At 37.1% G+C, this 16929-nt stretch overlaps 1 protein-coding gene across 2 annotated transcripts in view; it reads right to left on the minus strand.

Annotated features, from left to right (window-relative positions):
* Positions 1-16929, minus strand: part of ARMH4 (armadillo like helical domain containing 4) — a 152264-nt gene that overhangs the window by 125751 nt on the left and 9584 nt on the right. For both annotated transcript variants that reach the window (XM_069092276.1, XM_069092275.1), the window contains exon 2: positions 4152-5547. In XM_069092276.1, the coding sequence (XP_068948377.1) occupies positions 4152-5490 (1339 nt within the window). In that variant the 5' untranslated portion in view covers positions 5491-5547. The remainder of the gene's footprint in view (positions 1-4151; positions 5548-16929) is intronic.

The raw sequence follows: 16929 nt of genomic DNA on the forward strand, positions 1-16929 counted from the left end.
ATAAAAGCAAGTCAAAGATATGATTTTACATGTAAAAACAAATCCTGAAAAACAGGCTAAAACTAAAATCCAATTTTAGCTGACCCAAAGCTCCATTTTAGACATATTCAAATATCAAAATAATCAATTGATTAAGAGGAAACAAATTTCATGCAACTGTGTGACACCAAAAAATTTTCAGAGTAAATATTTTTCATGAATAATTCAACTATGAGAGGACAGTTTTTAAAAAGCATTTAATGCTTTACCAACAGGTGATCATTCAATATTCACTATTCAATTCACTAAGGGAAAATGACCATATGAATAACACTAACCCACTTTGGTTTTTGTTGCACAGATAATAAGTAGACCATAAGCTTCTCAAATAAATTATTATTAAGGGTGGGGATTAAAATATATTCTTTTGTGCCTGCTGACAAAAAGGGTCCTTATAAAATATTGATTGACTCTAAAATTCAGTTTTCAGGACAGCTTACAAACTTTTTTCTCAATCCTACTTCCAATTACAAGACACATTCAAGATGCTAGTTAATTATAAAACTAAAAGAAAAATAGAAACCTTAGAGAGCTGATTAATCAATTTAAACATCTTGTTTTCAAGCATAATCATTTTATTCAAAATATATTACTATGTCTATTGCCTAAACAATCTATCTACTTTCTGGTGTTAAGTGCTTTGATTTTTCAATATATAGTAGTTAATTCTTTTTCTTATCAGTCCACTGGAATGCGCACTTTTTCTGTATTTTTTCCTGAGAAGCTGAAATACCTCATGTGAACAAGAATAAAGGTTTTGAAGATCATTCCTATTTCTATAATATATGTATACATTTATTATATATACATATATATGTATATAGTTATCCAGTGTCATGTAATTAACAAGTATTGAATGAGGAATCAAAAAACCTGAGCTTGAATTTCACCCCAGATACTTGCTAGCTATGTGATTCTGGTCAAACCATCTAACTTCCCTTAGCCTTAGGTTCCCTCTCTGTCAAATGCAGGTAATAATAATGCCTAACTCACAAAGTGACTATGAAAATAATAATTATACCTTAACATTTATATAGTGCTTTAAGGATTGCAAAGCACTTTACAAGTATCATATTATTTTATCTGCATAACAACTCTGGGAGGTAGGTGTTATTATCATCCCTCTCTTTATGGATAAGGATTGCTGTTCAGTCATTTTTCAGTCAATTCCAACTCTTTGTGATCCTATTTGGGGTTTTCTTGCCAAAGATACTAGAGGGGTTTGCCAGTTCCTTCTCCAGATCATTTATAATATATGAAGAAACTAAAGCAAACAGGTGATTTGCCCAGGGTCACACAGCTAGTAAGTGTCTGAGGCCAGATTTTAACGCAGGAAGATGAGTCTTCCTGACTTCAGGCTCAGCACTCTGTGCAATGGATGAGAAAACTGAGGTTAGGGGCGGCCAGGTAGCACAGCGAGTAAGAGCACCGGCTCCAGTGTTGAGAAGACCTGGAGATCGAATCCCGGGCTCAGACACTTAGCACCCACCCAGAAATACCTGGCCGTGTAACCTTGAGCAAGTTACTTAACCCCAATTGCTTAGGGGCGGCCAGGTGGCTCAGTGAGTAAGAGCACCGGCTCCAGTGTTGGGATGATCTGGATCAAATCCGGGCTCAGATACTCAGCACCACACCCAGAAATAACTGGCCGTGTAACCTTGAGCAAGTTACTTACCCCCGATTGCTTAAAAAAAAAAAAGAAAGAAAACTGAGGTTAAATGACTTGCTTACAGTCACACAACCAGGAAGTGTCTAAGGTAAAATTTGAACCCAGGTCTTTTTGACTCCAAGTCAAGCATTCTATCCACTGCACCACCTAGCTAACATTATATTTTATAAAGTACTTTTCTAACTTTAAAGCTTTCTATCATTATTATTACCCATGTTACAAAATGGAGATAAATTTGGAGTGACAGTCCTTAGGTTCAAATCTCAGCTCTGCTACTACTTACTACCTGTATGATTTGAGGTAAGTTACTATGGGACATAGTTTCCTCATCTATAAAACTTGGGGGAGGGGACAGAAGAGGAGAACTAAATAACCTTTGGTGTACCTTCCTTCTCTAAATCTATCAAACAATGAAACTTTGTATTATTATTTCCTTTTTATGTATACTTATATATGTATGAGTACATCCTCAATGGTACCAAAGGACTCAAGACCAGGAACTATGGTTATACCTCTCAAAATTACTAGTGCCTAGAATACTGCCCCCACACTGTCAGAATTTATTGGATAATTATTGATTGTTATCAGATTGATATACACTTATCTTATTACAAGCTCTCAAGGGTCTTATTTAGTTTTGAATTTTTCTCATTTTTCCAAAGCATAACATATACTTTTGTTAACAAATAAAAGAAAAATCAAATAAAATAGCCTTTGCCTGGAGTTCCAGGACAAAGCAGGAGTACAGATTTAGGTTTCAAGTCTTTAAAATGGCAGGTTACCTACCACACTTAGGTGGTTAGTAATAAAGAGGAATAGGGGTATAGGAAAAAGAACTGGGAAGACTTATGGTTATTGAAAAAGGAATTAAAGTGTAGGCTATATATTCTACTCTTCCTACTGCACATAACTACAGGAATACTTTTGAAAAATTGAAAGACCTGATCTTCAGCTGAAACCAGGTATTAAAAATAATCTCGTTTAGAGGAACAGCTTTTAAAAGAAAATTATGCTATTTCTGGAATCAATTAGGGAAATTGCTAGTATCCTAAACCTTGTAGTCACCAAATACAGACTCAAAAAAGGAAAGTTATATTTTTCCTTCATTATCTAAATCAAATTTTAATCACATTTTTTAAAAAGTCATTTCAAACTTGAAGTTTTCCATTAAGATTGAATATTTGAATTGAACTGAAACTGAATTGGAAATCTGAATTAAAAATTCCCCATTGTGGGGCGGCCAGGTAGCACAATGAGTAAGAGCACCTGCCCCAGTGTCGGGATCACCTGGGGAATCGAATCCGGGCTCAGACACTTAGCACCCACCCAGAAACACCTGGCCATGTAACCTTGAGCAAGTTACTTAACCCCAATTGCTTAGGGGCGGCCAGGTGGGTCAGCGAGTAAGAGCACTGTCAGGATGACCTGGGGATCGAATCCGGGCTCAGATACTTAGCACCACACCCAGAAATAACTGGCCATGTAACCTTGAGCAAGTTATTTAACCCTAATTGTTTTTTTAAAAAAATTCCCCATTGAAATGGGAGAAAATGTTTGACATCTATGAATTCTAGGGACCTTTTTCACACCCCAATATGAAATAAGTATCCATGCAGTACACTTCACTTTCCCTCTCTCCAAATAGTAATATGACACATTGCTCATGATAAAAGGAAAATTGACTTGGTTACTAAGTTAGAATCTCCTTTGTGTTTGCTTCTATGGCAGTAAACACCAGGTGGAGAAGCTCTCTCTGTTCACACATCTCAAAGTCAGAAGTATTTGTCTCCCCAGCACATAACACAAGGCCTGGCACTTACTGAGAATTTCATCAATGTTTATTGACCGACTGATTGACAAAAGAGGCAAGACAGCAGCAGATGGCTACCCTCATTTTTTTTCTTATTCCCATCTAACAGTCCTCAGAGGAAAGCAAATTCAAAAGACTTGTGAAATTCATATAAATAAATATTCACACCTAAAACTCCTTTATAGGCAATGTCAGGGAATTCAATGCTTTTAACTTTGTATAAAATGAAATGCTACACTGAATAGCATTGCTTATTGTAACCTTGTCTTGACATTGTAAACAAGTTGTACATGTGGAGTTACATTTAAGAATTTTTTAATAATTTTGGAGGGATAAGGAGGGTAGGTCCAAACTTGTGATTTCATGCTTCTGGGTACAGAAAATTCCTGAGTTGATGATGCAGGTCAGCTGCTTATCCACCATCTATGGTGTTAGAAAATTCCCTGGGACATTGAGAAGAAAGAGACTTGTTCCAGAAGTACAACTTGACACAAGACTAGACCACTATCCACTGTGTCACGTTGCCCCTCAATTTAATAATATTTTGTGTCACATGTTTATTTCATTGGCATAATGCCTTTCAACTCTCTCTTTTTTTTTTAATAAAATCAGAAGCAAAATTGTGTTCTTTACCTGTTAATATATTTCCCAGAGGGTAGTATGCTTCAGACTGAGAATCTGTAATGGGAACTGTAGTCACAGGAAAAAATAAGGCATCATATTCCCTACCATCTAGCTGTCTTGTATTCTGGAATAGGCTTATAGTTGTCGCTTTGGTGTCTTCTTTAGAATTCATAAATAGAAAGGAACCTTGATCAGTGAAGGCAACAGATTTTTCTTCCACATGCACCATCATTGGAGATGCTCCAGTATGTGTTCTTCCTCCAACTTGTCCCAAAACAACATCCACAAAATCTGTCAAGGGTTCCCCTCCTTTCACATCATCATGGTCTGATTGTGGTGTCTGAGGAGCTTTGGCTCCCACATAAACAGTCCCTGCATTGTCTCTGGGCTCTGAGACTCCTATTTGGCTTGCACTTGCCAATTTGGTATCATCCCACTCCTCATTCAGGGCTGAGACAGCTGTAATACTTAAAGCTGCCGTTGGAGCACTGGCTGCCATCGCCATGCCTCCTGGCATACTGTCAGTTTCAATGCTTGGGAAGTACTCTGAGGAGTAAAGCAGGTGTTCAGTGACAGGGGCCTGAGGTTGATGAGCTGTCAGCTGTGAAGGACTCTCTCTACTCGAAGTAGGGAGAGTCCCAATCTCTGCTGTGGGATTTGTCACAGAAGAAGACATCGTTGTATGTTCAATGGTCATTTCCAAGTTTCCAGTTTGTGGGTTAGTTGTTAACATTTCTTCAGTATTCAACTGGGTTGTCACTGAATGTTCCGGACTGTCATCTGCCTTACTTTCTGTCTCCAAGAAGTGATCTTCCAGAGGACTTGGAAAACCTTGTCCTTCTTCTGTGACTTTTTCAACAGTGGACATGCTACTGGAACTACTAAAAAAATCAGCCTTCACATTACTATTCAAGGAGACTACTGTAGTAACAGCTGTGGTTAACCTACTTTCAGATAAGTCTTTATTATGTTCACTAGGATTAAACCCTCCTTCATCTGAAGAAGCCATTGACTCAGTAGGGGTGTACACATTAGTGCTCTGACTATGTGTGAACACATTGCTGACTTCAGTAAGCTGCGTTTCTCCACCAGCAGTGAATCCCTTATTCAATGATGTTCCAGACAGTTCTGATAAAACTATATTTGAATCTTCTATTAGTGCCATTTGGGCTGCTTGCTCTGAAGGTCCAGGTTTTTCAAGGTCATCTATATTCCATCTCTCAGTTTCACCTTCAATATGTGCTATCTCCCTCCTTCCCATTTTGGGGAAAGCCAGACATTGTGAGACAGAGAGAAGAATGATGTTAACGATAGCCATGCAAATGTGAAGTTCTATTGGTCTGCTCATAGTGGAAGAGAAATGCGCACATAAATAGGCAAAGTTGGTGATTCCAGTAAGTGAATCCTGTAGGAAAATAAAACATTTTAAACTGTCATTTTTTATGATGGATTCTTTAAATTAAACCATAAGTGAAGAAATGTATAGCATGCTCAGGGTACAGTGAATAAGATAAGAGTCAATCTCCTTCTTACTTCTGAGATGGAGATGACCCAATTCATTTTTCCCTGTTGACTTTTTAATTTGATTTAATTTAATTCTCCTTGGGAAAAGATACCAGAATGCAAAGTTGGCCAGATCAGTTAAAAGGGTGAAATCAGATGTGTGTGTATTCAGTAAAAGTGATATGCCCAAGATTAATGTTGCTCAGAAATTAAGCCTACTCTATAACATAATGATACCAAGTCCTTGGATGTAACCATATCCCTATATATTCATCTCAGTTTTGGACTTCTTGACTTTTGATTCAATATATTTTTAAGATCAATCAAAATTAAACTTGTTTTCTGTTATTATTAAAAAGAAAAATGATTTTAACCAGAAAACAAAAAGAAACTATCAAGAATAACCATTTTAATGGGTGGCCAGGTGGCACAGTGAAAAAGAGTGCCAGCCCTGGCGTCGGGAGACCCGGATCGGTTCCAGCCTCAGATACTTGGCACCCACACAAAATAACTGGCCATGTAACCTTGAGCAAGTTACTTAACCTCAATTGCTTTAAAAAAATAACCACTTTAAAAGTACCTTCTAAATCATTTTAGAAAATCAGATAACTCTAATATGATAATAATATTAGCTTAATCCAACATACCAATTTAAAGTTTCAAAGTGCTTTAATATATATAATTTCATTCGGTCTCATAACTACATTTTGAGGTAGATAATACAAGTATCATTATCCCCATTTTACATATGAGCAAACTGAAATTCAAAGAAATTAAATGACTTGCCCAAAGTCATACAGCTCATAAACAGTGGAGGTGAAATTTGAACCCCAATCTTCTAATTTCAAGAGACCAGTGCTAATCCAACAGCACTTCACAACCATCATCTTTTCAGACAGACCCACAATGATTTCATATGACACAAAATAATTCTGATAGCTGTTATATTACTTTAACCTTTATATATTAATTCTCTGTTTCACATTTGGAGATAGAAAGAGAAAAATTAACATCCCTGCCCTCGTGGAGCTTATATTCTACTAGGGGAACAACATATATACAGAAAAATGTAAAATATACTCAAAGTAATTTCAGGGCTAGAGAGAGAACTAAGAACTGTGGAGGCTCAGAAAAGGTCTCATCTACCCCTGGGGTGGTTCTTGAAGGAAGCCAGGGATTCCAAGAAGAGGAATGAGGAGATAGCATAAGATGTCATTCTAGGCATGGAGGTAGGAAACAAACAAGATAGGTTAGAGACTAAATTGTCAAGGGTCTTAAATTCTAAACTGAAGCATTTATATTTTAACCTAGAAGAAGCTAAATAATCAAGGAAGTGACATGGTTAGACCTAGTATTTTAGGGGGCAAGTGAGAAAGTGAACAAGTATGTATTAAGTGCCAACTATATGCCAGAAACTGTGCTAAGTACTTTATAAATATTAACTCATTTGATTTTTAGTAATATAATGCTGGCACCTGCATGGAGGATGGAGAAGAAAGGGGGTAGGGGAAAGAGTGGAGACAGAAAGTTCTGGTTAAAAAATATGGTCTTCTAGTTAATTAAATTCTAAATATAATATAATAAATGTAAATATTTAAATATAATTTTAGTTAATTAAAGTGTTGCCATTTAAACATAACTGCCACTAAAAACAATTATACAAAAAGCTTTGGCTGTTTTAAGAGATGATTCAGGGGCCTTGACTTCTGGGAGCCCAGATGGCAGAATAAGCAGTAAATCTCCTTTTTCTCACCCATATTCACCTTCAAACAACCATAAAATAGCACTCCAAAATAAATCCTGGAACAGCAGAACCAGTAAAAAGATGAAGTGAAACAATCTTTGAGCCCAAGAAATTTGGAAGATGTGCAGGAAAAGTTTGTCTCAGTTGGATAAAGTGGAAGCTTCCCATTAAGCCACCAGCAAGCCCCACCTCAGCAAACCAATGGTAGATCCTGAGCCCCAGTGCAGTGGATCAGGCAAACATCAAACCAGGACCACCCACCCACATGCCTCAGTATAGCCAAGGGAATGGGCAGATTCCAGCTCTAAGAACCACCTTGTGCTTCAGTGTAGTCCCAAACAAAAAGGTAGACACCAACTCTATGGGTACCTAAGCAAAAAGGCAACTGCCACTTACATCAGCTTAGCCACCGGGCAAACAGGCAACCTCCAGCTGCCAGATGACCACAAGCTTCAGTGTAGCCCCAGGGAAATGCAGAAACACCCCATTGGTCTTAGCACAGGCCAGACACCAGTACTAGGATCCCAGCTCAACACCAGATAAGTTTCAGACCCCTACAGCCTCCAGCAGTTTTAGCTACCCCACAATACTCCCTCAGCACAGCACCAGACATGAGGATCCCTTGTGGATCTCAGAGCAACATCAGTGTAGCACCAGGTAAAAAGCCAGGGCCTATAGCCCCTGACAGAAGAAGCCTGAGACCCCTTCCACCCCAGAGCAGAGCTCAAATTTAAAAGAAAGGAAAAAGGTCAAAAAAGGTGAGCAAAAACAAAAGGTGAACAACAACAAAAAAGAATCTGTCCATAAAAAGTTATTATGGTTGTAGGGAAAACCAAAACACAAACTCAGAAGAAGACAACAATGTCAAAACACTTATGGGCAAAACTGCAAAGAAAAACAGGAAGTGGTCTGAAGTCCAGAAAGAACTCATGGAAGAGCTTGAAAAGAGATTAAAAATTATATAAGAGAAGCAGAAGAAAAATTGGGAAAATAAATGAAAATGATACAAGAGAATAATGAAAAAAGAGTCAGTTTGGGAAAAGAAAACAACTTTTTTTTAAAGTACAATTGGCCAAATGGAAAAGAAAGTACAAAAGTTAATTGAGGGAAAACACTCCTTAAAAGTCAGAATTGGGCAAGTGGAAGTTAATGACTCTATAAGACATCAAGAATCAATCAAACAAATTCAAAAGAATGAAAAAATAAAAGATAATTCAGCCTTATTTTATATAGCACTTTAAGGTTTGCAAAGTGCTTCACAAATATTATCTCATTGGTATTTATGCCTTTCACAAGAGGTAAAAGGCCAAGCCACCCATCTGAAATGACATGAAATAAAAATCTTTTTTTTTCTAAATTTACTCATGATCAGGTAAAATTCTTGGTTATTTCTAACAGTTTAGGGGCTCATTCAGGATCTGAAAACATCTGAAGTGAAAAGTGCTGGTCGACAAGAAGGATGAATCCCATTATTTTTAAATGGTTCTTGTGTTTTGCTAGCAGACTGTTCAGAATCTCAGGACCATAAGAATTAAAGAGACAGCTGTGAGGAAAAGAAAAAAAAATTGTCCATTGTGAAAGTTCAATTCTCCCAAATGAACACCTGCTATCTGGACATATAAAGAAACTATGATCTTGGAATGCAATTCTGGATTTCACATGGAAGAAGAAGAAAAGATTTCCTGTGGTGGAGACAACTGGTGGGTTCCTAGCGTTCCACAATGTATAGCATATATTAAGTCTACTGCTATTAGGACAACCGCCACCACCACCACCACCGCTACCACCACCACCGCCGCTGCCACCACTGCCACCGCCACCACTACTATGACTAGTGCTTCTTCTTCCGCCAGTGAGAAAGAAAATCAACCTGACGCAACAATCTTGGTAATAATAATGATAATCTTCACCCAGATACAAAGAGGTTGGTTATGAAAAATCAAGTATCTATGGTTACAAAAATCAAATCTACATCAAATATTTAAATCATCATTTGCTTCTTGCCTATAAAGGTGAACTCAGAAGAGCAGATCCCATTGTCCTTATAAGAATGATGTATTTTGGATGGTGTTAACAATTTATGACTTCCTGGGATTCTGAGTTGCAGAAGGGGCAAAAATGGATTTTTGATAAAATATGAAGTATTTTAATGAAAGTGTTTCCTTTTATCTGTTTATATCATATGAACCAAACTTATAGGTAACTTTTGCATGGAGGAAGACCTTCTAGCACCTTATCTGGGAAACCAAAGTAGACAAGATGTTAAATATTAAATTATATTTTTGGCTCCAAACTGAAGCCTCCATTGTTATTCTTTAATTTGTAGGGGTTTTGAATGGTCTAACTTTTTACTCATTAAATTTTTCTTTTTCAATGGGACAATGAATTAAAATGAAAATATCTTTCACATAACTAAAAATATTATCTCATCAATACAAATATTATCTCTTATCCTTACAACAACCCTGGAAGGTAGGTGCTGTTATTATTATTACTATTTTACAGATGAGGAAACTGAGGTAGGTAGAGGCTAAGTGACTTGTCTAGGGTCATGCAATTAATAAGTATCCGAGGCTAAATTTGAATTCAAGTCTTCTTGACTCCAGGTCCAGCACTCTATCCATTCTGCCACATAGCTACCTCCAGGGACACTACTACTTCAACTTCAAAACCCCAAGGATCCATTTCATATATGCACAAACTGTCTTACATGATACAGTTTTTAGCCTTTTCATGTCTTACTAGACAGTTTAATAAGCTTCTGTGGCCAAAATAAAATTCATTATCCATTGATCAATTTGAACATTGATTTTGGTGTTGAGTTTCTCTGAACATACCCAAGTTGGTTCTCAGGTAGTGGAAAAATAGTCCATCCCCAGTCCTACAATTGCAGGCTTTCCAGCTGATACAATGTAAAAAGCAATGGATTTTGAGTAAAAGGACCTGAGTTCAAATCTCACCTCTGAAAAGTTCTGTTTTACCTTGAAGCTTACTCCTTCGGGACTCAGTTTCCTCATCTATAAAAATGAAGGGGTTGGAAGATGGACACTAAGGTCCCTTCTAAACCTTCCTATCTTTCTAACTTTGACTGACCTTGCCAGAGCTTGCACTCTCCTAACATTGCCTTCTAGACCCTACAGACATCTTGATAGCATAATGAAACATTGGAGTAGGTGTGATAGTAATGGCAATTAAAGATTCCCCTGTATTGGCTTGGTTTTCAAATTGATTGTGTTAAAACCCAGAGTTTGTTAATCCCACCTGTGGGATGGGCTTGTTGATGTGAAAAGAAAGTCCTGAACTGGGAGGAGCTGGTGATGTAGATTTGGAGAGATAAGAGAGAGGCGGAAGATCTTTTTGGAAGCAGCACCTCGTGGAGAGAGAGAGAGACTAAGAGAATTGCTGGTGGCCGCTTTGAATTGCCCTGGACTTTTGAGACCTGCCCCCTGAGCTGCCAAGGACTGAGGAGACATGGCTGTTTTGCTGGTACTTTGTCTGTCTGTTTTGATGTTGTTTTGCCAGATTTGTCCACTGGTGAAAGACAGTCCTTTTGTTGAAGAAGTCCTGGAACCTGGCTGTTCGCTAAGAAGGCCTGAGACTGTCCTGCAGACAGAGAGTGAATACTGTCCACTGGTGAGGGACAGTGCTGTTGTTGCAGGGGTCTGGAGACTGTCCTGCAGACAGAATGAATACTGTCCACTGGTGAAGGACAGTGCTGTTGTTGCAGGGGTCTGGGAGCCTTTCTGTTGGTTCAGAAGCCCTGAAGAAGGATTTTCTTGTTGTATGTTTACAGAAATCCTGGGAGAGGGCTTTGCTAATGTGTTCAGGGGTTCTAGGACTGTTCTACAGACAGAGGATAAATTCATGAAGGGACTGGCAATGTATCTTATGGCCTTGCTAAGCCTTGTCTCCCCAGGAACTAAGATTGCTGAGAACTTGCCTCTTGTCAAGATGAAGAAAAGACCTCCATTTGGGTATTAAGTGCTGTGTTTAAACTTGATGTAACTCTGGGGTAGATTCAATTGGGATCCAGGGGTGGGGAACTTTTGACCTTATTGTGCTCTGTGATTGACAAATGAAGGTACTTTACCTATGTTTGGAAACTAATCTCCATTTGAGAAGAGGGGTTTTGTGGTGGACTTAATTAAGGTATAGCCTAGGGGTGGAGAAGTATTTAGAACAGGGACTTTGTAATTGATTCAATGATTGGAAGGTCCTGGGGTGGGGTAGTACTTGGAGATTATTTAATCACACTTAGTAAATGCTGTATTTTGAATGATGTCATGTTTCGATCTTCTCTGTTCTTGGTTTGTCACTGAATAAAATAGAGAGCACCTATGCTGGTATTTTGAACCTGGGAAGTTGCCTTCTTTTGGCATTACATTACAGTAGGATTTTTGTAAATGTCCATGTACCTGTTAAAAGAGCACTCTGCTCAACAGATAGCCAAATAAAAGTGTTAATATATTTTGCTAGCTACATGACATTTGTCTTTAATTTTAACTAAATCAAATGTCACAACTGTAGAGAAGCTATATAATAGTGAGCTATGCCTTGCTTTCTTGAGAAGATTCAAATAAGCTGCTTCTTTAGATCTCCATACAGAAAAGCTGAAATGTAAAACTCTCAGAGTCAAAAAACCTGGGTGGAACATGTAGTATGTCATCAGATACCTGTCTGTTTCATTCTCCACCTATACAGAAAGTTGCCCACCTTATATAAACACACACTTTGCCAATTCAATTAAATCACTTGCTGATTACCTCAGAAGATAGTGAGCTATTCAGCTTGAAACTATATTTACAAAAGTACAAAGCACAAAAATAAAACCTGAAAATTTCAATTGTCTGAATATTCTAGTTTGCATAGCATAGAAACACTCAGATGCATTCACACTTCCATATTTTTAGCATTCTTGATTCAAACTTTAGACAAATAGAATGAATTTTTCACTCTAAATCCATATGTTTTTACATCATGTAAACTGTACATTCACTTCAGTGTGAAAAAAATGTTGTGAAAGAAATAGATCATGAAGATAAAGATTTAAATGAATGCAAACTCTTTTGCTAAAAATGAAATTTTCCTGCAAGTTTTCTAATGTTTCTTCTAGACCTTGTGCTATATAGTCCTTGAGTAAATGGGATTCTGTCATTTCTCTAAAGACAGTCCTTTGGTGGTTTCATAAATGCTGACCACTGCTTTTGATATCCAATTTTAAAATACAAATAAGGGATAAGCTATAGACAACTATCTATGTATTGTTGCCATATGCTCCTTTTAAAGACACAGAAAAAAAGACTCCCTATGAAAACATCAGAAGGTGACAAGTCTGTAGCATCAGATAACTCAGTGGATGACCTTCAGATTTCATGTATTTCTCCATCTTTATGAGGATAGCACAAACGTATCTGGAAGCTCCAATTAGATAAGGAATATTTACCACTTTTTGAGGGACATGAAACTTGAGAATAAAAGGAAGTAAGAGAAATGTTTGACTCACTGAGAACATATGCAAACCTATAGGATTGTGCATAATCAAGTTTTGTAATAATAAGCTTCTCAAAGTCCCTTTCGCTTGTTTAGAGAATAAGTTGACCAATTAGAGATCTATGCCATAGCAGTTATCTTAAAGTTGGTCTGTGTTGCAGTATTGCATGAGAAAATGGAACATTCCCCACATCATATTTTTAAAGTTCAGTTTTCTTACAAAATCTCCCTCCAGAATATCTGTCACTTTCAGTAAAATAAAGTTTCACTAGTTATGTTATCTAGAAAATAAGTAAAATCTTCTAAATAACAGGATTCAATACTAACTGGTTTTTATCAGATAAGGGCCATTCACAGTGCTTTAATGGTTCTGTAGTCCTATAAAAATTTATTGAATTTCGACCGCCAGGAGTAATATAAGCAGTTCTACCAAATATTATCTTTGACAAAATCATGCTAAAATACTCAAACAGATCTATGATCGTATCAACTTGAATGTTCCCTCCAACAATTTTGACTACCCAGATTATTCAATGTTTGTTCATATTCTCCCATAAACTCACCATAGGAGGTCCACTCAGTGTTCCAGGGACTTTCCACATTTTTTCCCAACATGAAAGAATATTAGTTAAATGGTCAAAGGATATAAACAGGCAGTTTTCAGATGAAGAAATTAAAGCTATCTATAGTCATATGAAAAAGTGTTCTAAATCACCATTGATTAGAGAAATGCAAATCGAAATAACAGTTATTTTAGGAGTCACATCACACCTATCAGATTAGCTAACATAACAAAACAGGAAAATTATAAATGCTGGAGAAGATATGGGAAAAGAATGCATTGTTGGTGAAGTTGGGAACTGATCCAACCATTCTGAAGAGCAATTTGGAACTATGCCCAAAGGGCTATGAAAATGTGGATACCCTTTGACATAAGCAATACCACTTCTAGGTCTGTATCCCAAAGAGATCATACAAATGCGATAAGGACCCACGTTTACAAAAATATTTATAGCACCTCCTTTTGTGGTGGCAAAGAACTGGAAATTGAGGGGATGCCCATCAGTTGGGGAATGACCAAACAAGTTGTGGTATATGAATGTAATGGAATACTATTGTGCTATAAGAAATGATGAGCAGGTAGAGTTCAGAAAAACCTGGAAAGACTTGAATCAACTGATACTAAGTGAAGTGAGCAGAACCAGGAAAATATTGTACACAGTAATAGCCACAATGCATGATGAGTAACTTCGATAGATTTATCTTTTCTTAACAATGCAAGGATCCAGGACAACTTCAAAGGACTCATGATGGAAAATGCTGTCCACATTCAGAAAAAGAACTATGTTGTCTGAATGCATACCGAAGCATATTATTTGCTCTCTCTCTCTCTCTTTTTCTTTTTTGGTTTGTTTCTTCTTTCTCATGCTTTCTCCCACAGGTTCTAATTCTTCTTTACAATGTGACTAATGTGAAAATATGTTCAATATGAATGTTTATGTAGAGTCTATATCAAATCATATGCTGTCTTGGGGTGGGGAGAGGGGAGAGATGGGGAGAAAATTTGGAACTCAAAATCTTATGGAAATGAATGTTGAAAACTAAAAATAAAAAAATATTTTTTTTAAAAAAGAGTATCAGTGAAATCACCTTCTCATTAAATAACCAGCCCATCTTCTTTTTGCTCCTATATTTCCCCAATGACACTCTTTATTCCAGTTTTTCTTCAAAGGTCCTTTATTTGGTGCATGTTGTAGCCAAGTTACAGCAATATGTGCTTCTTCACTGCTTTTTGTGAAACAATCAATTTTTAATTTATTGGAGACTATAGTGCTCCATGTTTCATTACAATACAAGAACGCTGATAGAATATTGGTTTTAAAAAGGTAGTTCTTGTTTCTGGGAGGAGCTTAATAAGGTCATTTGCAATTTCGTGAAGGTCATCTAACCCAATGCTCTCCTGTTTAATTCCATACATAATTTGATATCTTTTTTAACCACCAGATAGACAGACAGAAAAGCACTATAGGTTGCCTATTTAACTTTATAATCTGGGCAACAGGTGATCTTTATCCACTTAGCTTTTCTAATGTAGATGATTAGGCCAAAATTTTAGAGTGGTTACAAATATCTCTCAGAAGCATCTATGATATTCTAGGGCTCAATGGCAAGCAGGCAGACGACAAGTTAGAGGTTCTCAATTTTTTGGTCTCAGGTCTTCTTTACACTCTAAAAATAGTTGAGGATCCCCAAATGCTTTTGCTTACTTGAATGATAGCAATCAAAATTTGTCATATCAGAAATTTAAACTGGTAATTTTTAAAATATTCATTTATTCATTTAAAAGCAATAAAAACCCACTACATATTAACATAAATACATTTTTATGAAAAATAACTATATTTCCCAAAACAAAAAAAAGGAATGAGAAGAGTGGCATTGTTTTACATATTTTTGCAAACCTCTTTAATGTCTAGGCTAATAAAAGATTATTGTATTCTCATTTCAATCTGTTTCAATATATTGTTTTTGTTGAAGTATATGAAAGAAATTTGGATCCACACAAATGTGTAGTAGGAAAAGGACTTATATTCTAATCGGTAAATTATGTCTTAGTATTATTATGAAAAAAGTTTTGAACCTCCCCCCCATTTTACTCCTTAAAATGGTATCAGTGACCCCCAGGTCCCTTGAACCATATTTTTTAGAATGACTGTACCAAATGTTCACTATATGCCCGGCACTATGCCAAGGGCTCAGAATACAAATGCAAGTCGAAAGAAAAATATTCCTTGTCCTCAAGGAGTTTATATCACAATGATAAAAAGCCATACATAAAGAAGAACTGAAAAGTGGGGGGAGGAGAGAGGTACCCATGCAAGGCATGGTGGCAAGGTCCAGAAAACCAGAAGCATATGCAGCAAGGGAATGAAGTATGACTAGTATGGATCCGTTTCTAAAATGGAAGCTTACAGAAGGAACTCACCACTGAGAGAAGGGGACCTGCATAGCAGAGGGGTATTTCAGCATGAGAAGGTCCTAGGCAATGAGGGAAATTTCAGTATAGGAAGAAAACTGAGTCATAGTGGCAAAGTCTAGAAAAGCCAGAAGCATTGCCAAGAAGAGAACAAGCGAAAATCAGGCTTGCTTAGATCAGAATGATGATACAATCGAGAGCATCTGGAGGACTTCATCATCCACAGGGAATCTCTCTTTCATTCAGACTTTGCTCGATCTCCTCCATCACTGTGACAAACTCACAAAGACCTTTTCTGAGCTGTTTTTTTGATATTATGGCCTCATCTGATATTTATAATCAGAAGTTTGACCATGATTATTTCTGTTATAGCCTTGAGGAATCTTAAATAGTTTTGATTACATATAGGAGGCACCTTGTTAGAAGACAGTTTTAAGGGAATATTTCTCTATTGAATTAAATGCTTATTCTATCAGCAGTGGGATAAGCAGAGTGGGATCTTGTATTCTTTGCATCTTTCAGTCAATTGTGTGATACTAAAGATATGGTCCACTGTGGAATATCAACTGCTATGCTTCTTTATTCACTGCTAATACACTTATCAAGAATGCCCATAGACTATTTGCATGAAAAATTTATAGCTATGGGAAAGTAGGAATGTAGGTCAGTAGTTTTCAATCTTTGTTATCATTTTTGGGTATTTAATTAGGTCCAAGATTTTTTCCAACATTTTGGTATCTTCTCCTTCAAGTATCTTATGAATCAACCCCTCAATGACATCAAAATTATGTCACTTCTAGCACATATTTATTTAGTGTATACTTGGTCTGAACCAGCTGCTTTTCCTATTTTTATTCCCTATATATTTCAGCTTCCTTTATAAGCATATGCAGAACCATTACATTGGAGTTCATGCGGTGGCTTTATTGCCCCTGAAAGAAAAAAGAAAAAAGAGAAGGGAAGGGAAGGGAAGGGAAGGGAAGGGAAGGGAAGGGAAGGGAAGGGAAGGGAAAGGAAGGGAATGGGAGGGGAGGGGAGGGGAGGGAGAAGGGGGGGGGGGAGAGGGGGGGAGG

This window comes from Petaurus breviceps, unplaced genomic scaffold, assembly GCF_028583685.1.
Source record: "Petaurus breviceps papuanus isolate PSGF00001 unplaced genomic scaffold, PetGlider_PUasm1.0 189, whole genome shotgun sequence".
In the NCBI taxonomy this organism is placed as follows: domain Eukaryota; kingdom Metazoa; phylum Chordata; class Mammalia; order Diprotodontia; family Petauridae; genus Petaurus; species Petaurus breviceps.